Genomic DNA, 22,704 nt, shown 5'->3' on the forward strand with positions numbered 1-22,704 from the left:
CTTTGCTGCAACTGTTACTGGTAAACACCCTCTGGCAGAACTTGGAGACAAGAACATGTACATGAGCTTTCTCCAGAGCCCTCTACAAAAATGCTGTTGTCAAGCTGGTGCATCAACACAACAATACTGTTAAAAGAATAATCTAAACAAACTGAGAATATAGAGAAGTTTCTTTCTGCTGTAATGATCTTGGGGTGACTTGTAATAACAGAAGGCACAAAATGTGATTTTTTTTTTCAGATGATGCCCCTTTATTCAAACAAACCCACAGTAACTAGATATCACATGTATTCATTTCTGATTCTTTGTCATATTCCTTGCATGAGTTTGTCTTGTTAATAGCTGTGTAATAAATGATATAATTTTAGAACTGTGCATGAACAATATTTAAGGGAGAAATCTCTTGGAAAATTGGCACCGTTCCTTTTTAAATAGCCTGCCACATGTGGAAGCAAGGTCATATCTGTTCTACACTGTCAGTTTGGACTTGGAACGTAAAACGATTCAAGAATGTCCAAAGTCCATATAATTATTATTTGTTAAATATTGACTAATAGCTCAACCCCCTATAAAATGCCAGGAACGTTGGGCCCTGAACCATGGAGCTTACAATCTAAACAAGGTCTTGTAATTTTTCTTAAGATTATGTTCACATGTGCTACTGCAGCCTTGCAACATTTTCATACAAATTGTACTAGCCCAGGCCCAAAATTGACTCACCTGCCCTTTGTCACAATGACTGATGACAATGGAAAAACTGATGATATTTTACTCTAAGTAACTTGCATATCCAAGAAAACTATTTGTCCTGCCCAAGTGGGCAAATTATTATTTTTCAAGCCTATGTTGTTGTGAGGGCATAGATGGTCTATGGCTAAGCACATTTGTACCAGTTTAATTCAACTAGTGAAAACCTCTGTATGGAGATCCTTACTTTGATCTAAGAGTGATTTATTTTTGTTTAGCTTAAATCTGTTCCTAATTAACTTAAATCAAAATAAGCTGTGTTTGAACCAAAGTAAGTGTGTCCACATAGCCTTTTACACTGCTTTAAATAGGTTTCAAAATCACAAAAACTTAAACCGGTGCAACAGTACGTAGAAAAGCCATAATAAACAGAGCTGGGGAGCAGGTGTGAGAACCAAAGACTAATTAAGGGGAGCTGGAAAAGCTTTTAGGTTGATCAGCTGATATCCACTCAGGTCCTCAAAGGTTCTGTGCAGAGATGACCCGTGCCTGACAATAGTGGGGGGGAGGGGCAAAGTGAGGGCAGCCAGCATCAGCAGTGTTACTACAAGCCAAGCAACAACTCTGGTGGGCCACATGACCCCCCAGAACCCCTCCACACATCGCCTCTGGAAACTTCTGTGTGAGGTGATGAGTCATCCCTGATCTAGAGCCTAATTAAGACATATGCAGTGATGAGCTATTCCTGTGTTAGGCTCCAGCCAATCCACAAGCCAGCAGCTAGTCTGGAGACTCTCAGAACAGACATATAAACCTCTCAGGCTAAACAGCAGCTCAGTCTGCTCAATGTCATTTTATGACCTAGAACTCTTCTCTGCTAGATAATGGTGACAGACTCCATAGGCCTCAGCCTGCTTTAGCTATGGTCTTCTTCCAGTCTTGTCCCTAGTCCTGATCTGGCTCCAGCCTAGCTCCCAGCCCTATTTTTGCCTTGTTCCAAACCTGCTTTTGACCTCTGATTTTAGCTATGACCCTTGGCTCTGACCCCTAGGACTAACCACCATCGCTCTGACCTCTAGGCCTGACCATACTCATCTTGGTTTCTGATATTCTGGACCCATGTTGCAGGAAATATGACTCAATTTATTAAGCACATTAAAATACTTACATTTTCTTGATTTTATCTTTTATCACAAGCTAAGCTATTAATATTAAACATAACTGGCCATAAAGCATTACATCTATCAACTCAAAATCAGCTCAAGATAAACTAAGTTAGTCTTGATACTGGTTTGGAATTACATCATCAAATTAGTTAAATCATCAAACTAACACCAAAGATAATCATACTTATACATTCTAAGAGTCTCAGAAAGTAGCTGTCCTTGTTGGTTATAAATGCCAACTAAATAATTTAATCATAGTAAATAGAATCTTTAATTTCAGTAGTTGAGTATCTTTTACTGAAATCAAACTGCCTAATGTTTAAATCACAACCTCAGAGCCAATTATAAATCATCCTTTTTAGAATTCTATTCTTAAGTGGTGGCTAAGGACCAGATTTTCAAAGGTATTTAGGTACCCAAACATGCAGAGAGGCACCAAGTAGGATTTTCAAAAGCACCTAAGTAGGTTACATACCTAAGTCCCAAGAGCTACTTCATAGCTTTGAAAAAATCTATCTGGTCCTAACCCTTTCCTCCCCTACCCCCAATTAAGATATTTTAATACAGACTTTAATAAAACACTCTTGATACGCAGAAGTTTGACAACTCTTATTCACCAGAAATTGGATGACTATTTCAAGGGTGTCAGGACTTCTAAACACAAAACACACTCTGATGAATGATCTTATCAGATACTATTTAGGGCTGTTTAAATCTGGGGAATTTTCCTTTTTGGTGCCTTCCCCATGTGAACTTATAGGTGCTCATACACACATGCATGCATATAACACCTTCACACCCTAATATTAGCAACTATAAAAAGGTTGGGACATCTCCCAGCCAATAAAAATAGAAAAAGGAAAATAAGATACTTCATATAACAGGGTTTTGCAAACGATTCTGCTTTTCAGATGTCTGGGCAATGTGGGCACAGGGAGAGACTGGTCAAAGGTTGTCATAGCCTATTTGATGAGGTTTTAATTTCCTTTCCTCAAAGGGGTCTTGGGTACTGTAGAATATCATTCTTCCCAGAGGCAACTTGCTCACCTGAAAAGAGAGGTTTCTCAGCTTTACCCTTGATTCTTATAGTTTGTCTTATACTTCTTATCTTATTCCACCTTGCAGATCCTCCCTTCAAGGTCTTGGACAAATCATATGCAAGGCCTATTTTGGAGTCCTGCAACTTGGTCCAATCAGGTTCAAATTAGGTCATCCTTAGCTATCATCAACTTGGAGAAAAAAAACACTTAGATCAGCAAGTTAAAAAATATTTGGTGTTTTTGCATACCACAGAGACTGACATTTGTGACCTGTCCCTTCCCCCAAAACTATCAAAAATCTGGACACAGGAGACCAGTTTTGAGGATGTTGGCATGGTCTGATCCAGGTGAGATGATGTGTCACAAGTTTGACAGAAAGTTAAACATAAAAATTGTATAAAAAGAACTGATTGAAAAAGAATCCTAGCAGCAGCGAGTCACTCAGCATTCTTCCACAAAATTAAAAATAGATTTGAACAGTTATGATCAGTTATCAGTTTCATCACCTCCATTAGACAAAGGATTTACAGTAATTTTTCTGTTTTGGAATTGGGCTATAAGTCAAACTGTTTATCTTCTGGAATCTTTATGCTGATAGAGGAAAAATTACAAGCCCATCAAGATTAAACCCATTTAAATAATAATTTTTAAAATGTTACATAAGATATATAGTCCTATATAAACTATTCCTCTCACTCAAAAGATCTAGGTTCCATAGCTAGTTCTGCCGGTAATGACTGGGAATAGTTGTAACAGGGACAGTAGAAGCTTCTCCTGTCATGGCATTCCGGTTGGGAACTGCCTTTATTGGGATGTCACCAATTTCAGGTGCCTGTTGTAACAGAATGTGCTGTTGTTTGCATGAATCTGATTAGCTTGTTTTACACCACTTCTTTATAGAAAGACTTACGTTTGGAGTTAGAACGAGCAGATGAAAATAAAATCAGTTCTAGTAAGAAATGTCACCCTAGGGGCTTAAGCAAGACATAAAACATAACACCTGTGGCTTTTTTAAAAATAAGGAATGGAAAGATAAACTCCAGCTAATTATATGTACAGTCTAAGTAGCAGAGATAACTGAAGCTGCTGACAGGGCTGGGCTGCCATAAGTACCTTTATGGGGATCCTAAAGCACCAGCAGATTAGAGGGCAAGTTTCTTCCCTTATACGCAGTGGGAACAGATGAGCAAACAAAAACATGCTCATAGTCTGCCAAAACTGAGAGAGAAAGAATCTACAGGATTGGGGGACCCAGACAAGTTGTTAGAGGAGCACAGCTAAAGGACACAACCTGAAGAAGTCTTTAAAGTAGTGGTTCCCAGATGTTTTTGTTTGACCCTCCACTTGAGATAGCTTGGCAGATGGGCACCCACCATTGCTTTCTTGTACCATGTCCTGACACAGTTATTACCAGCTCTTCTATTTCTGCCCATTGCCTTTCTGTTTTTCTTTCCAGTTGCTTCTCCTTTTGTCCATTTTCTTCATTCTTTCCTGTCCTATTTTTAGCCTTTTTCTTTATTGTTTTACTTTTTTGCATTTCTTATGAGTCTTCTTTCCATTCTTTCCAGCAGCTCCAATTCCTCTCGCCATTCTTCCACTCACTAGGAGGCCACATGCTCCATTGGTACCCCTCAAGACTGAGCCAAGTGACATTGCCATAGTAGCAAAGACAAGAAGCTTGGACTGGTGGGCTACTGAATGAACCTAGAGTACTATACATGTGAGCTTCCACAGCTGGCTATACTAGGGTCTCAATAAGGATAGGGAGGCAAGGTGGGTGCCTTACAAGAAACTACCCGCTGCTTTACCTGCAGTAGCACATTGCAGTGTGTGTAGTGGGTGGCTCTGTGGTCCTTCAGCTTTCCTCAGTCATATTAGATATTAGAAATGTATATGCGTGTAAATATATTTTTTCACTTTATGTGTGTATGTGTATATATAATGTATATGTATATATATGATGTGTATAAATATAAATACACATGTTAAATTTATATATTAAAATACATGTTACAGGAGTAGCAATCATTTCTCACTGGTTTTTCACTTTAGCTACTAAAGAGTCACATCAGATCTTCAGCTGGTGTAAATCCATGTAGCTCCACTGAAGTCTGTTTGCCTTTTATTTTTATGCATAAATATAATTCAGAGCTGAGTCATTGAAAGTTGTACTGATTTACAGCAGCTGAGGATCTGAACTAAAAAACATAAATCTACACTTACTCTGATACTTATTTCCTGGTGTCACAACAAGCTGAGTCTAAATTAGGCTAATGAATCTATCTGTATATAATATTTTACATTTGGTTACTAAAATTAATTTTTAAAAGATGCTGGTAATGTATGAAATTCCTCAAGGGAGAGAAACAGAAAACTGTTAAAATTATTACTCTGTTGCTAATGACTTCTTCCAGTGCTTATCTACAGGACTATAGCTATGCTTATCTGATGATAGACTCAGGGTACTATTATGTATTGGTAAAGTAATTATTTTTATTGAATTAGTTAACAAAATAACAGGCTGATTTGTTCCAGGCTAAAGGACAGGTCAATTTGTATTGAATTCACATACTTTTTTTTTTCTTCAGAGCTTCGTAAGTTAGCACATTCTCTTTATAGGGAGCCATAAAATAAATAAGAAGATAAAAGCAGCCATATTGGGTCAGACCAAAGGTCCATCTAGCCTACTATCCTGTCTTCTGACAGTGGCCAGTGCCAGATGCTTCAGAGGGAATGAACAGAACAGGCAGTCATAGAGTGATCCGTCTCCTGTCATCTAGTCCCAACTTCTGGCAGTCAGAGGCTAGAGACACCCAGCACAAGGGGCTGCTTCTCTGACCATCTTGGTTAATAGCCATTGATGGACCAATCCTCCATGAACTTATCTAATTCCTTTTTTAATTCAATTGTACTCTTGACCTTCACAATATCCCCGTGCAATGAGTTCCACAGGTCGATTGTGCGTTGTGAGAAGTAAGAAGCGCAATAAGACAGTGGTGACCCAGCCCTCTTAAATCATATATTCAAATTAATCCAACAGGCTACTGTACAAACATCTCAGAAAGCCTGGTTAGAGTGCAAATTTTTCCAGTATGCTACTAAAGAAAAATTGTAATTTTTTAGAGGGAATAATAATTAATGAATAGCTTATTTCTCTCTTCTGGAGTCTAGCAGAGGCCTTGGAGCCCAACACTTTCTTTTTATATGACCGTATTAAGCTTTTATTTTCCTAAAATCAGTTTCAAAACTGGTGTAGCATGTTGTGAAAACTGAAAAGCTAAGGCTCTGGCTCTGTATATCTGCTTTCCAAGGATACATTGAAATAACTAGGGATTCAGAAGATCTTGTGCCTTCAGAAAGTATTTACATTTTCATATCTCTGAATTCCCCCCTTACTGTACATGGGATGTAGCTTTTTATGAGATTGGAGGCCTAAAACTTGGCAGCTGAGCAATACTGTGAATTGCAGTAATTTTTAAACAATGACAGTACTCTCAGATCTACAGTAATTCTTGTACTGTGTTTAACAGGTAATAAAGCATCCTATAATCCCTGACAAAAGAAGAGTTGTCATGCATACACAGTCTGCATGGTCACTGTAGTTTGTGATCCATTGAAAGTAACTATAGCAGCAACAAACAGGATGGCTTTCATTAAGGATCTCTTAGCATTTCCATTATAAATGTCACTCAAGTTTTAGAACTCATTTGTAAAGAGTCTATCTCACAATGTAATTTGCCATACAAAGGCTCAGCCTAAAAGCGTGACATTTTAAAATATGTTTGATCCATTTTTATTTTGACTTTATGTATTTATTTTATATAATTATGTACAAAAGAGAAGTTTGTCGGTTTGAGCCTTGTCGCACTTCCACAATTTCAAATCAACTCTGATTTTAGAATCAAATTAATTACAGTACTGCAGATACAACCCTTTAAATATTTTAAATTATTTTAAAAAGATGCTTTATATTTAATACTGTATTTAAAAGTCAGTTACTGCGCACATGCAGTAACATTTTAATAATATATATTTCTGTATTAATCTTATAACTGCACTGTACTCTGGATGGAAACAATAACATGCGTTGTAATGGTTCAAGAGGAGAGTTACAGTCAATGGAGTAAATTATATGGCCTTTTTAATCTAGCAGGGAAAGGCATAACAAGACCAAATGGCTGGAAGTTCAAACCAGACAAATTCAAATTAGAAACAAGGCACAAATTTGTAACGAGTGCGGATAATCACTGGAACAAACTACTAAGGGAGTTAGTCCATTGTCTATCTCTTGAGGTCTTCAAGTCAAGTCTGAGGCTATGTCTACACTAATACTTTTGTCGGTATAACTTATGTTGCTCGGGGTGTGAAAAAACACACCTCTGAGCGACATAAATTACATGGACAGAAGCGCTGGTGTGGACAGTGCTGTTGGCGGGAGACACTCTCCCGCCAACATAGCTACCACCACTCATCGATGGGCGAGCTCTCTCCCATCAGCATAGAGTGGCTACAGCACAATCTTACAGTGGTGCAGCTGCATCGGTACAGCTGTGCTGTAAACTTGCTAGTGTAGACATGGCCTCATCTCTTTCTGGAAGATATGCTTTAGTCAAACATAAGTTATTGGGCTCCATACAGGAGTAGCTAGATTAAATTCTATAGCCTGTGTTATACAAGAGGTCAGACTAGAGAATTAAATGATCACTTCTGGCCTTAAAATCTATCAATCTCTGGAGTCAATTTTCTAATCCACCCCCTTCCAAGGGATACTCCTGCTCCGCGAGAGGAGTACGCGGAGTCAACGGGGGAGCCTGCCTGCCGCGTGTGGACCCGCGGTAAGTTCGAACTAAGATAGTTCGACTTCAGCTTCGTGAATAACGTAGCTGAAGTTGCGTATCTTAGTTCGAAGTGGGGGGTTAGTGTGGACCAGCCCTGGGAGTCAAGGATAGAAATCTCCCAGCACTTCCTGGCTATTGACTTCAAGGGTGGCTCTAGATCTCAGTAATTTTAAAAAATAAACAATCTTTGTCCATCTGCCATAAGCCATACATTGAATGCAGTGCTGATGTAACAGTGTTGGTCTCAGAATATTAGAGAGACAAGATGGGTAAGGTAATATCTTTTATTGGACCAACTTCTGTGATGAGAGAGAGAAGCTTTCCAGCCTATACAGAGCTCTTCTTCAGGTCTAGAGAAAGGTTCTGTGTAAGCTCGAAAGTTTATCTCTCTGATCAACAGAAGTTGGTCCAATAAAAGATATTACCTCACCTACCTTGTCTCTCTATAAACCATACAGTCATGGAGTGGAGAGTTTCCACAGTGCTATGCACTGAACTCTCATGGCTTTGAGCAGTTGCTGCTTGGAGACATAGGCCAAATTTTTCAAACTCAGGGGTCTATAGTAAGACATCTAAATCCATATTGAAGATTCAAAGGTGACTTCAAGAGCTGCAGGTGTTCAAACACGTCTGAAAATCAGGCCATTAGCACAGATACCTAAATATGGATGTATGGCTCAGACTCTGAAAGGTATTTCAGCACCTAACTCCCATGGAAATCAATGGGCATTAGGCACTCAAATAGCTTTGAGGACCTGGGCCCAAGTTTGAAAGTATTGGCCTTCCTGTCCTGAGAACTGGGAGGAGTGTAGTTCAGGAGATCCTTCACCCAGAAGCTTGGATAACTCTACAGTTTTTGTCTAGAGAGCAGTGGTTTTTATTTTTGACTTTTACAACAGCTTGGCCTTTCCTCTGAATAGCTCAGTCTGGTGCAGAAGCAGGTTGAACAGCCTCCTATGGGTTGTGCAGTTTAGAAGATTGGATTGTTTGAACTGGATCAGATCCTAACTCTGTGTGTGTGTAATTTTTTAAGTGACTACATACATTTTTACAATGTGAACTGCAACAGCATCTAAGTCAAACAATACATTTAAAAATGTGTAAATGCATGTTTACATGATAGGTGTTGATGATTTTGAAGGCACTTGTAGAATAGAGTACGTAATCTGTTTTAAAACTTGTATAAATAAACCATAATGTATCCTTCAGCAATATCAAGTAAGTACAGTACTACCCATTTTAAAAATTACCTATGAATCTATATATTGTACATGACAGACTCTGATGGCTATTAACAAAAAGATCTAAGAGCCCTGGTGTAAGCTTTCATGTACTTCCAGGAGATATTTTGATTTTTCTAATGGATGTTGTGGCATATATTGTAACATTTGCAGTAGAGAATACTATAGTTAATGACACAAGTGACTATCATTATAACAGGATCTGGTGGCCGCACCAGATTACCAGAAAACATTATTAATTATTATTATTATTTATTTGTAATGTGGCAATGCCTAAGAGGCCCAATCAGCCATTTGAGCTCCATTTTGCTCGGTGTAACACACACATATAATGAAAAGATGGCCCCTGCCTCAAAGAATATGCAATCTGAGTGTATGTTGAGACACAACAACAGACAGTGTGTGTGTGGGTAGGGGTGGGATGACAAGGTAACAGTGGAATACTCATGATTAGCTCATGGAACCCCAGCTACCTAGCCTTTTGTTAAGTGGTTTGTATGCATCTGGACAGAGATGAGTTTGGAAGATGACAATATAGTAGCTTTGTAGATTTTTACAAAGAGCTCCTCCCATGATTAAGGTATGGCATGGGAAGAAATGTGAAGATGTTTGAAGATTAAACTGGACTAAATTGTATTAAAGGCTGGGATAATTAACAATGCAGAGTCAGGGGGCAGCCAGTCGAAAGCACATAAGAGATAATCACTAGGATGGGACTAAACTGTGATGTTTCATTAAAGTTTGTGTTTGATACAGTGGAGCCAAGGAGGAGTGAGTGGAGACATTTGAAGGGGGAGAGAGTCTGCTGTAATTGAAGTGGCAAGCTAGGAATTCCCTTCTTTGCTCTTATGTAGATGTAGGAGGCCATGTGATCAGGTAAGCCCATTGGCCTGAAAACTCAGTCATGTTCTGTGAGAAATTGCAGTAGCAGATTTACCATGGAGCCACTGGCACCATGGAGCCGGGCCCACACTCCAAGGGGGCCCCGACCAGGCCCACTCTTTTCCGCCCCCTGCTCTCTCCTGCGGGGGGCACAAGCTTGGTGCTCCTGGCAGTGAGGCTCCTGTTGCAGTAGGGCAGCCAAGCTCCCCCTCCCCTGCCTCTTCTCACAGCTTGCTCCCTTCCCGCCCTCCCCCCCCCCCAGCGCCGATCAGCTGTTTGCCGATCAGCTGTTTGCTGGCAGGAGGGTGGGGGAGGAGCACAGCCACAGCATGCTAACCTGGGGAGAGGAGGCAGAGAAGAGGTTGGGTGGGGCCTTGGGGAGGGGGGGGTAGAACGAGCAGACATACTCTGACTGCAGAGCTGCACAGCCAAGCTGAAAAAAGAAGATGCTGCTCAGCTCCCGGGACTTTGCAGCTGGACACCACCTTCTGGGTCCTAGTGCTGGTTGAGCTCCCTTCTGTGTGCTGGGAGCCATCCTTTATCTTGTACAACAGTGAGTGCCCATGGTTGGGCAGGCAGGGCAGGGGGACAGAGGCAGTGGGGAAGGAAGGGGGTGGGATGGGGAGGAGATGGAGTGGTGGGGAAGGGGCATGGGATGGGGAAGAGAAGGGGATAGGGCAGGGATCAGCAACCTTCGACACATGGCCTGCCAGGGTAAGCCCCCGGTGGGCTGGGCCAGTTTGTTTACCTGCCGCGTCCGCAGGTTCGGCCGATCGCGGCTCCAGGCACATGGGGGGCTGCAGGATGAGGGATGTGCTGACCACGGCTTCTCACAGCCCCCATTGGCCTGGAGCAGCAAACCACAGCCAGTGGGAGCCACAATTGGCCGAACCTGTGGACGCGGCAAGTAAACAAACCGGCCCGGCCCACCGGGGGCTTACCCTGGTGGGCCACATGCCGAAGGTTACCTTTCCCTGAGATTGGGGAAAAGGGGGGCCCAGCATGCGGATTCCCTTGGCAGCAGCTGGGGCTCCCCTGTTAAGCAGGCCCATCAAACCTCACCCTGACAAGCCCCACCTTGAATCTGTACAACCCCGATGAGCCCCACCAGACACCCTCCCCACTGAGCCCCAACCACCTACACCTAGATCCCCACCCAAATGAACCCTGTAGATAAATCTCTGTATTAATCTTCACATAACTTTCATATGACTTTGTATTATGCCTCTCTATGTAACCTTGTATTAAGCCTATCCATATATAACCTCTAATTTTCATATGACTTTGTATTATGCCTCTTCATATAACCCTGTATTAAGCTATTTTCATATAACTTTGTATCAAGTCCTTTGATATAGGAACTTTGTATCAGATCCCTATGTAGAAAAACTTATATTCAACTTTGTGTTAAGCCTTGGTATAATGTTATAGCCCCTAAGGATAGTTAAAGTAGAAGAAAAATGTCTTTTTGCTAGGAGTAGAATAAGATTCCCCCTCCCCACACTCCCTTAATCAATTGGCATGTTGAATGAATGAGGTGTGAATGAGCAAGGCGTGGAACGCAAGCACCTCCAGACAGCTAGTTGGAGAGGGGATGGAAGCCAGACCCAAGGACAATCAAACTTGTCAAGTGGGCTCACTAAAGAAGAGCAGACATATTGACGGCCTCGGAGGGGGGGAGGGGGATGGTTTAGAATCAAGCACCTTCTTTTGGAAACACCCTCTTTGAACAGCACCTTCTTTTGGAAACAACCTCTTTGAACAGTATTGGGACAACACCCAGAAGGAAGCAGCACAAAGGACCAACGGACACAGATTTTGAATCTGGTATAGATTTGCATGAGAGGGAAGCTGCTCTAAATGTGAGGTGTCTTGCAGAGGACCCTGGGGTCTTGTCAACATTGGAGCATTGATCCAGATCGGCAGAAGCCCAGCTCCACCTCTCCCCTATCTAACTCACCTGGCCAGTGAAGTTAAGGGGAGCAACTAGTTGGCAATAACAACAAGACAGAGTGTGTTTGTGTGTGTGTATGTGAGTGTATGAGTGTAATATAGATCATATGCCTATGATAAGTGTTGATTGATGCATGTATTACCAATGAATGTGGTGTTTGCCTTATTCCCCCTGAAAAGATCCTGTGGGGGAGGAATAGCTCAGTGGTTTGAGCATTGGCCTGCTAAATGCAGCATTGTGAGTTCAATCCTTGAGGGGGCCACTTAGAGATCTGGGGCAAAATCAGTATTTAGTCCTGCTAGTGAAGGCAGGGGGGTGGACTTGATGACCTTTCGAGGTCCCTTCCCATTCTAGGAGATGGGATATCTCCATTAATTTATTTATTTTATTTAATTTAACCCCACCTCCCCTGCACCCAGATTCCCCACCCCCACCCCCACTGAGCTCCAACCACTTTCACTTGGTCCCCCCGCAGACTCCCATTGCCCCTGCACCTGGAACCTCCCTGTGCATCCAGATCCCCCACTGAGCTGCCTGCACCCAGACTTCCCCTCACAGAACCCTCTTACCCCCATCTGGATCCCCCCACACTAAGTCCCTCTGCACTTGGATCCTGCTGCTGGGCTGAGCCTCCCTGCCCACATCTGGTGTGCCTGGCGCAAAAGGGGCAGGGCCCCAGGGTGTTTCTGTGGCAGGCATGGCCCTTGTGCTGTGTCAGGGTCAGGTTCAGTCTCACTGCCAAGTCTCTGTTCCAGGGGGGCGGGGGAGGCTGCAGGGTATTCTCCCTCCTCCATGCAGCCAGTGGCCTGTGCTCCCCACTGCCATGGTGGAGCTTCCACATTTATTTATTACTAAAAAAAAATCAGAATTTTAAAATATTATGCACAGAATTTGATGCAGAATTCCCTCAGGAATATGGGGCGCTGTACAGCTGTGATGGTGGGGCTGTGAAGGGGGTGCTGGACAGTAGGGGATCTGTGGGTGGGCAGGGGGTATGGTTTGCAGGGTGCTGTGCAGTTGTGGTGGGATGTCAGCGGGAGGGGTCTCTAGGCAGGGGGTGCTGGGCGTAGGGATCTGTGGGGGAAGTCTCTGGGTGAGGAGGCGCTGGCATAAGGGCAGGGCACTGGGCCCAGGGGCAGTGTGGAAGGGGCACGCTGACAGCGCAAGGCTGGGCGGGCCAGTGTGTGTCTACCAGTTTGGGGTTTGTAAACAGTGCCCTTGTGCTGGGCTGAGTGGGGCCACTCCTGCTTTGCTGCGTCTCATTGCCCCCAACCACCCCCTCGCTCTGCAGACCTGACCACCCCCCATCACATGCCCTATTTCCCCAATGGGGGCCCACAAATATGTTTGGCACCGGGCCCACAAAAAGTTAATCCGGCCCTGAGAAATTGTATTAGGATACGCTAAAAAGAAAAGCTATATACTTTGTCAGGGGGTTGGGGGAAGTCTTTAAGAAGGTAAGACATGACACCAAGTTGTTTCATGCGTGGGGTTTCCCTGGAATTTGTTGTTGTTGTTCTTTTCTAAGTATGAAAACAACCTTTTGTTACTCTTGTAACCAAAACATTCTAAGACCTCAAGAATGTTTAAGGGATTATTAAGGAAAATTTGCCAACTGAAGGACAGTTCTTTTCTTGCTGAACCAGCTGATTCACTCCACCAGTTTACACCTATGATTTCACATATAATAACTTTCTGAAACATTCTCTTTTGAGGCTAAAACTATGCTCAGGACCAGATCCTGCAGTCCTTAGTTGAGCAAAAGTATCATTGACTTCCCTGGGTGTTTTGCTGGAGTAAGGAGTTCAAGTCTTGTCCTCATTCTTAGGCCAGTGGTAAGTTATTTTTGAAGAAAATCCCTTCAGTCACTTTTGGGTTAGCTGTTGAAGGAACACCCCTGCTTCCTGCCCATATTCTACCCGCTCTCTCTCTCTCACACACACTTTTTCTCCATTAAAAAGATATGTACGATTTCCTCTTGCACAAAGAACTCAAAAGCTGCTGAGCTTTCGAACTGCACATGTTATCACTGTGTGAGTATATAAAATGCTTTTAGTATTTTCATAACGGCATGTTAGATACAGTGGGTGCTTTAAACAGCGTTATATTTTAGTCAAGTAATTCAAGAGCTGACAGGAAGCAGGGCAACCTGGAACAATCATACATTGCTGCAACTAATAATTTAATTTGACCTTATTGACTGATGTGTCACTGTCAATTTAAAAATAAAATCTCTGTCTAAATATTTTTACCTACTGTTGTTACAAGTAGCACCTAACATAACACAGAGATTAGAGGTTATATATTTCTGGTGGGTTTCTTCCCTAGTTTGTTTACATTGTGTGTTTGACAGCACTGTGTATAGAGTCTTTCTCTCTTTTCCCTCTTCATAGTCACCTAATTTCCTCTGTTGTTTATATATGTCTTTCACAAAGCAACAGGGGAGAGTAAAACATTTTAAAATAAGAAAATTGCAGGGAGCCTTGGGAGTAAGGGGAGTACTTGAAACTACTTAAACATTTGTAAAAATAGATTCATAGAATTTAAGGTCAGAAAAACCATTAGATCATCTAAACTGACCTCCTCTATATCACAGGCCATTCAATTTCCCCCATTTCCCCTATATTGAGTTGAAGGGATAGCTCAGTGGTTTGAGCATTGGCCTGCTAAACCTAAGGTGTTGTGAGCTCAATCCTTGAGAGGGCCACTTAGGGATCTGGGGCAAAATCAATATTTAGTCCTGCTAGTGAAGGCAGGGGGCTGGACTCAATGACCTTTCAAGGTCCCTTCCAGTTCTAGGAGATGGGATATCTCCATTTATAAAAGAATAACTTGTGTTTGGCTAAAACATATCTTCCAGGAAGGCATCCTGACTTGACTTGAAGACATCAAGAGATGTAGAATCCTCCACTTCCTGTGACAGTTTATTTCAGTGGTTAATGACAATGAATAACTAGGATTTGAGCCATTAAAGGGCCAAATTCACCAAGGTACTTAAGAATGTTTCTGCTTTCTAACTGTAGTCCCACTGAAGTCTGCCATGCCCTTAAGTACCTTGTTGCAATCAATGGAACTATTCACATGCGTAAGGATAGGCACATGCTTAAGTGTCTTGTGAATTCAAGCCAAAGAATTGACTTCAATGGCAAGCAGAATTGAGACCTTGGACCCTGATCCTGCAAACACTTACATGCCTGAGATGTGCCATTGCCAATGGGATTAATCAGGTGCATAAATCCTTTCAGGGTGGGGCTCCTAGGCTAAAGCCAGAGCTGTGCAGAAGAGCTTTAAGTGGTCTTGAGTTAGGAGCTGTTGGAGAAACCAGCTTCTGGAAGTTGGTGAGACTGCTGTTTTTATCTCTAAACTACCTGGGATCTTTTTTCTTTGTTTCATAAAAGTTAAGCATTTTGCTTAGGGAAATCCATTTGACTGCTTTGTGGTTCTTCAATGTACAAAACTAGGTATGATATTTTATTAAGTTGTGTGATTACCTGCAATTGTATGGCATTGCCCCCCCCAAAAAGTGAGGATGGTTGAGTTTAAAACCTAGAGTTCCACAAAACACAGTTGCATAACTTGATTGTGGTCACCCCCTCCATTTAGTTATTTAAGAAAAAAAAGTCAAATTAAATGCAAGCCCCTACATTGCTAGAAGCATAAGGCTGCAGATTTAGACATACTAAAAAGTCACACAAAATAAGAGATTTTTAATGCAATATTAACTTGCCCACATAGCACATATGTAGTACTCTTGTTTAGTAATTAGGCTGATAACTGATACTTTGATGTATACAGTGTGTTCAATTAATGTAGGTGAGTTAATGTTGCAATGAAAAACACTTTTTCCCCATACCTGACTTCTGTAAATTTATACTGTCCAAATGTGCAGTCCTTACTCGGCTCATCTATTGACTTCAGTGGATGTTTTGCCTAAATAAAGGCTGATGCTTGATGCCCTAAGTTTGCAATTTAATGTTGCTTTAATGTAGGAGTTGCATTTCATTATATAAATTACAGCACAAACACAAAAGTGGGTGGCTTCAAGTAGGGTTAGGTCATAGTTTCACTCTGAATTTCTTCATAATCTCCAGCAGTGTACTGATTTATATGGTATGGCACTAGTGTCTGAGGTTCTGTGCTAGAACATCTCTTAAATATATGTACTGAATTCTGACCACTGGCACTATGGCAGCTGGTGACTAGCAGACAGAATCTCAAAAAGTGGGCAGCCCTCCAAACAATGCCCTACTCTTACCCAGTCCTTAACTGGCCCCCAAGAACTTACAAGTAGCAGAGAGTGAGCAGCAAGGGGCAGGAGCAGAGATGCAGTTACTCCACCTACACAAAAAGAAGAACAGGAGGACTTGTGGCACCTTAGAGACTAACAAATTTATTAGAGCATAAGCTTTCGTGGACTACAGCCCACTTCTTCGGATGCATATAGAATGGAACATATATTGAGGAGATATATATACACACAGACAGAGAGCATAAACAGGTGGGAGTTGTCTTACCACCTCTGAGAGGCCAATTAATTAAGAGAAAAAAAACTTTTGAAGTGATAATCAAGCTAGCCCAGTACATACAGACAGTTAGATAACAAGTGTGAGAATACTTACAAGGGGAGATAGATTCAATGTTTGTAATGGCTCAACCATTCCCAGTCCTTATTCAAACCGGAGTTGATTGTGTCTAGTTTGCATATCAATTCTAGCTCAGCAGTTTCTCGTTGGAGTCTGTTTTTGAAGTTTTTCTGTTGTAATATAGCCACCCGCAGGTCTGTCACTGAATGACCAGACAGGTTAAAGTGTTCTCCCACTGGTTTTTGAGTATTTTGATTCCTGATGTCAGATTTGTGTCCATTAATTCTTTTGCGTAGAGACTGTCCGGTTTGGCCAATGTACATGGCAGAGGGGCATTGCTGGCACATGATGGCATATATCACATTGGTAGATGTGCAGGTGAACGAGCCCCTGATGGTATGGCTGATGTGATTAGGTCCTATGATGATGTCACTGGAATAGATATGTGGACAGAGTTGACATCGGGGTTTGTTACAAGGATAGGTTCCTGGGTTAGTGGTTTTGTTCAGTGATGTGTGGTTGCTGGTGAGTATTTGCTTTAGGTTGGGGGGTTGTCTGTAAGCGAGGACAGGTCTGTCTCCCAAGATCTGTGAGAGTAAAGGATCATCTTTCAGGATAGGTTGTAGATCTCTGATGATGCGCTGAAGAGGTTTTAGTTGGGGGCTGAAGGTGACAGCTAGTGGTGTTCTGTTATTTTCTTTGTTGGGCCTGTCTTGTAGGAGGTGACTTCTGGGTACTCGTCTGGCTCTGTCAATCTGTTTTTTCACTTCAGCAGGTGGGTATTGTAGTTTTAAGAATGCTTGATAGAGATCTTGTAGGTGCTTGTCTCTATCCGAGGGATTGGAGCAAATGCGGTTATATCTTAGAGCTTGGCTGTAGACAATGGATCGTGCTCCACCTACACAGTAGGAACACTCTCCAGGTGGAGCTGATTTCTGAGATCTTGGCCAGTAGGCAGCTCTCTTTAAACCACTGGTTAGTCTGTTTTACTCTGTTCCCTGCACAGACCACTGTAACTGCATTTGTCTTCAACCCTGCATATTTGATGACTTTAGCTACATGTATGCTGCCAAAACTTAACTGCAGCTGCTTATTTTTTCTTCCCAAGCCCCTCTGCCTTCGCTCTTCTCCATTATTGTGGCTAACACAACTATTTTCTTACTCACTCAGCTTAGGGGTAATCTTTAACTTCTCTTTCCTTACCACACACCAGGACTGTTACCAAGTCTTGCTGCTTTCCCCCCTTTAATATTTCAAAAATTCTGATGCTTGCTTTCTTTCCCTCTCAACAGCTCAGACACTTGTCTACACACTAGTAATCTTGCTTCTGAAACCACTACCACCGTGGCCTCCCTAATATGCACACTAATTCCCTGTCAATTGGTCTGAAATGCAGCTGCTAAAATCAGACCATGGCACTCCCCCCTCAAATATCTCCATTATCCACTGTATAAGTTTTTAAATTTCTTGGTCTCACCACCTTCAAGACCCTTCATAAATCTGCCCTATTCTACATCTCAAACCTCATTCTTATTATATATCCCCTTAGGAACCCCTTTTGCTACCCCAGCCTTGAGACCTGCATCATGACTTTCTTCCATGCTGCTGCTTTGTGTAAAATGACCACTCCACCCCAATGTGCCAGGTTGCGTGCCCTCTCTTTGTTCAAATCATTCCTAAAGACATTTCTTCTGAGAGTCTGACAAACAAATTTGAGGGAGAAAGAAAATAATAATCTAATATAAATTAACAGAACCATAACTGCCCACTTTCAATATTTCAACCATCATCATTTTTAGTCTCCCCCCCCCCCCCGTTCTGTTTATTGTGCTCAGTCTTATCAGGACTAAAATTAGATTGTAAGCTCCATGGGGAAGGGCATGTGTCTTATTTGTTCAGTAAAGTGCCTGTCACACATTGGGCACTGTATAAATAATCACAACAATGGCTTTTTATGATAGTTTAATTACCTAATCATCTATGATTATTTTTTTTTTAGTAAATCAAACATTACATTGTTCATGTAAGGGAAAACAAAATTTGAAAAAGCAATTTTACATCTTGTAAAAAAATACTCCCCTTAGAGCAGTTTTCCTTTTCCCTTTTCTTCTGTTGTTTCTGCCAGCTTTGCTCCATTATTTGTCATCAACTGTTTGATGATTTGTCTAATTTAGAGTCAAATCCAGTTGTCCCATTGACTTAACTGAAGCTATTTTATGGGAGTAATTTTAGCAGGATTGGGCATTAAGCTATAATATCCTCCAGCAGGGACCTTGTCTTCTCATTTTTGTATGAAGCATCATGTCCATTTATGGCATGATATAAGTGATAAAGGAAAATAAATCTCAGAACAGATTCCAGAAAATTGTTTTAATAGTCCCAAATAACAGCAGGTGATATTTAAAGGAAGATGACTTTTGATAACAGCTCTGAAACTCTGTTAAATAATTCCATTTATTATTATTATCCTTATGGTCTGGCACAGCAATATTGGGATCAATTTACACCAGGCACAGAACAGCCTCCTTCCTAATCCTGAAGTTAAACAGTCACTATTACTCATTGCAGGTCTTGAGAACAACTTGGTTTCATGAGCCTGTAGGAGGGGTGCAGACACAAAAGCAGCACTCCACTCAGCAAATGTAATCTGCAAGCAAAGCATACAGCTGTCTGCTCAGGCAGTGGTGGGTGCACAACTACTCTAGCATGAAGTTTATATGGTCTCTAGCTCTCTGCAGGCACTGCCAGAACATCCTCGGTTATCTGGTACAGCTGGGCTGCTTTTTTAAAAAAAAGCTTTTCTTGCTGAGAGCTAAATTTTCCATTTTGCTAAAGGACTAAGAAAGGTTGCTGGTATTAGCAGATTTATGAGAGTTTTATAGTGGACTATGGAGCTTAATTTTTTCTCTTACAATTCACCAGAGCTTCCAGAAAGCCTTCTAAAATCTCCCAGAGGTCACTGCTTCAGGGCCCTGTCCTGGGCACAAGTTCCCACAGGGCTGTGCAACTGCAAAGGTGTGAAACAGCACAAGTATAGAGGTAGGGCAAAACTGTATCTGACCTGCACCTGTAAAACCACCATAGACTACCCACCATTGCTTGTACTTACATTGGTACCATCGCCCACTTGCTAAAATCACAATTATTTAATTCTCTGAGTACTAGAATCTCCACTTTAAAATAGGCCAGCCAATGAAAACCTCATCAACAAAAACAATCTGAACTGTTTAGCTAAGGAGAGACTTGAAATACTCTGGCAAGTACATTTCACAGCTCTAGCACAACAGATACTATATTATTTTGTTATTTTAAATATTGAACAAAACTGAAAAAATGTTTTGATAATAGGGCCAAGAGCGGACATTCAAGGTAGGGTTTTGTTTACATTTTCCAGTGCAAAATAAATAAATAACATTGCAGTACTGCAAACACACAGTACAGTATGGATTGTAACTCCACCATGAAAGAAAATGTGCTGGATTTCAAAATCTAGTACAAGTACCTATTGAACATATATATCCAATAGATTTTGCAAAAAAAAAAAATATATATATTATTTTTTAAAAACAAAAACCTGGCCCTTTAATGTCACCACAGATTTCTCTCAGGTTGTGAAAATTTATATCAACACTTTGCTCTTATACAACTGCGTTCATGCAAGGCTACCAAAGCTGGAGAAATGTTATTAAACATTGCAACACCGCTGTGGGCCAGCAAAGTATCATTCTCCTCAATTTACAGGGGAGAAAGGTTGATTGAGAGAGAGGTGAAGTGACATGCTCAGGGCCACATGGGGAGCTAGTGGCAGAGCATCAAAGAGAGTCCAGGGATCTCCCCCTCTCTCCCAGCCATGTGCTCCAATTGCTGGGGGGCTGGTTTGTTCAAAGCGTGAGATTGCCAACAGAGCCAGGAAATACAAAGACCAAAACTGTTATTCCTTCTGATAAGGACACAACCACTCTATAAAACCAATCCTCTCGGTGATCGGCTCAGGGAAAGGGGTGGGGTGGGTCCGCCCTTTATCACTAGGAGTTAAACACAGCGCCCCGATCCTACCCTGAGAACTGGGCGGCGGATCCCTGCTCCGCCCCCGTCGTTCGGGTCGCGCACCGGGAGCGGGCCCTTGTTACCAGGCGCGCCCTCTACCCCGGCGCCGGCCGGCACGCACCAGCGGCGCGGGATCCCGGCCCGCGCGAGCGCATCACCCCAGCCCCCGCCCGCTGCCCTGGCTGCAGCGGGGCCGAACCACCCGAGGCGCGCTCCCGCCGCAGTCGCCGGGCTCGGGGCCGCGCAGCCGGGCGCGGGGAGGTGAGCGGCGTGGGAGGGGAGTGCGCGCAGAGGCGGCGGCGCGCACGGGACGGTGTGTGTGTGTGTGTGCGAGGGAGACACCGGGGCAGGGGAAGCGGCTGCGCTCGGCTCCGGGAAGACGCTGCCGAGCAGGAGGCGCCGCCCCGGGTCCCCCCCTCCCCGCGTTATCCCTGAGAAGGAGGGAAAGCGCCGGGCGCGCCCGGGGACTGGGATAAAAACAATCAAATAGCGAGAAGCGCCCCACACCCCCCCGGACCAGGAGACCCCCCGGCGGAGAGGCCCCGGCACCGAGCGCCCCGGAGGCAGCGGCGGAGGATGTCGGGCGGCGGCAGCCGGGAGGAGGAGCGGCGCAAACTCGCCGATATCATCAACCACTGGAACGCGAACCGGCTGGACCTGTTCGAGATCAGCCCCCCCACCGAGGTGAGACCCCCCGCGGCCCCCCGCCAGGGGAGGGCCCGGCCCCTCCGCTCCCAGCACCTGCGCCCGGCCCAGCCCCGCGCCGAGAGCGGACCCCCCCGCCCCATGGCCCGGCCGCTGGGACCCCTCCCCCCGCGAGGTGAGACGCCGCGCCCGGCACAGGCCGCGCCCGCCCCGCCCCGGGTCAGCCTGGCGCGCCCCTCCCCGATACCCCGGCCCCTCCCCGAGACTCTCCTGGGGGGACACGGGGCAGCCTCCCCCGGCTCTGCCCAGAACCGCGGGGCGCTGTTGGGAGTGCTGGGGTTGGGCAGGAGGAAAGCGGAGGAATGACATAGACCCCCGCCCCCTGCCCGAAGGTGACTCTTCCCCTGGCCGAGGTGGGGCTGTGCCCCGGGGGGGACGAGGCGGGAGTGATTTTCGCTTTTAAAATGCCCCGAGAGTCTCTGGGGCGGGGGCAGGTTTGCGACGGAGAAGAGACGGGAGAGATCACAGGACACCGCACCCCCCGGCCCAGTGGGAACAGGGAGGGACCCTCTGGGAGAGGTGCTGCCAGGGGCTTCAGGGTGATGCAAACAGGAGGACTGGTTTGGGGGGCTGTGCTTTGTAACGCTTAGAGATGGGAGGGCAGCGACTGGCGAGGGAAACGCTGGGAGTGTGTTAAATGTTTCGCTTTGTGCGGAAAATGCCCCTTTTAAAACGCAGCTTCCTTTACTTCACAGCTCAGGGTGAGCTGTTGGTGAAATCTCCTGTGTAGCTTTCAAAGGGCGTGACGATGGAGCCTTTTTGGCTCAATGTGTTTGAAAACTTTGAGGTTGCCAACGTTCAGTTTAAAGTAAATATCGGGCAGATTCCTAGTCCTGAGAGTTCACATGTTGTACCGGAAAAACACAGTGGGTGATTTCTTCCTAATGAAATGGGCGTTTTTTAATGACTGGAATGAAGCTGGAGTTGTTTTTTAAAAAGTAACATTCAAGCCACACCCCACCGCTACCTCTTGTCATATTCACATCAGCTGGTCAGTGTTGTGTGTCTGGTTTGAAAGGGTGTGGGGTGGGGGAGGGTTTGGGTAGGTAGGTTATAGTCCTATTTGTCTGACAGTGAGGTCCCTGCTCATAGGGTGGAGGCTGATCATGTGCATGTTCCCAAGGAAAAGAAGGAAATTAACACTAGCTTTTGGCCTGGGCCTGTTTGTGGTTGTTTATTAACAAAGGTCCCAGAAAGAATCTTGCCTTCTTTAAATTGCAGTCCCATTTTGAGTTCCAAGTACAGACTAATATAGAGGTGGGGAAACCATGAAAAAGCTAAAAGCAATCTAATATCTTTAAATTATTAGAGCTTGAAAAAAGTAATATATTTAATTGGACGTGGTCTGTTCTATGCACTGCTGTGAACTTTTCTTGTACTATTAATATTACCAAGATAAGTGTTCTGTGTAATTTGTGGTATCTTGCCGCGTTTATCGTAATTCCAGCTCTTTGCTTTTTATTCACTAGGTATTACAAAACACATTGATATCCTATAAAAAGAACAGGAATACTTGTGGTACCTTAGAGACTAACAAATTTGTTTGAGCATAAGCTTTCAT

The 22,704-nt window shown here is 43.5% G+C and overlaps 1 protein-coding gene across 39 annotated transcripts in view; it reads left to right on the forward strand.

The window, feature by feature from the left end:
* Nucleotides 1-20,730: 20,730 nt before the first annotated feature.
* AFDN (afadin, adherens junction formation factor) overlaps nt 20,731-22,704 on the forward strand; it is a 233,174-nt gene continuing 231,200 nt past the window's right edge. For 37 of the 39 annotated variants that reach the window (XR_010599747.1, XM_024112024.3, XM_024112055.3 and 34 more), the window contains exon 1: nt 20,731-21,122. Coding sequence is in view for 36 of the 39 variants with exons in the window: in XM_024112024.3 (XP_023967792.2) it covers nt 21,015-21,122 (108 nt within the window). In the remaining 3 variants the exon portion in view is untranslated. Of the gene's footprint in view, nt 21,123-21,360; nt 21,476-22,704 lie in introns of those variants that run through there. The other 2 variants (XR_010599748.1, XM_065588931.1) reach the window with 2 other exon arrangements.

Source organism: Chrysemys picta, chromosome 3, assembly GCF_011386835.1.
Source record: "Chrysemys picta bellii isolate R12L10 chromosome 3, ASM1138683v2, whole genome shotgun sequence".
Classification (NCBI taxonomy): domain Eukaryota; kingdom Metazoa; phylum Chordata; order Testudines; family Emydidae; genus Chrysemys; species Chrysemys picta.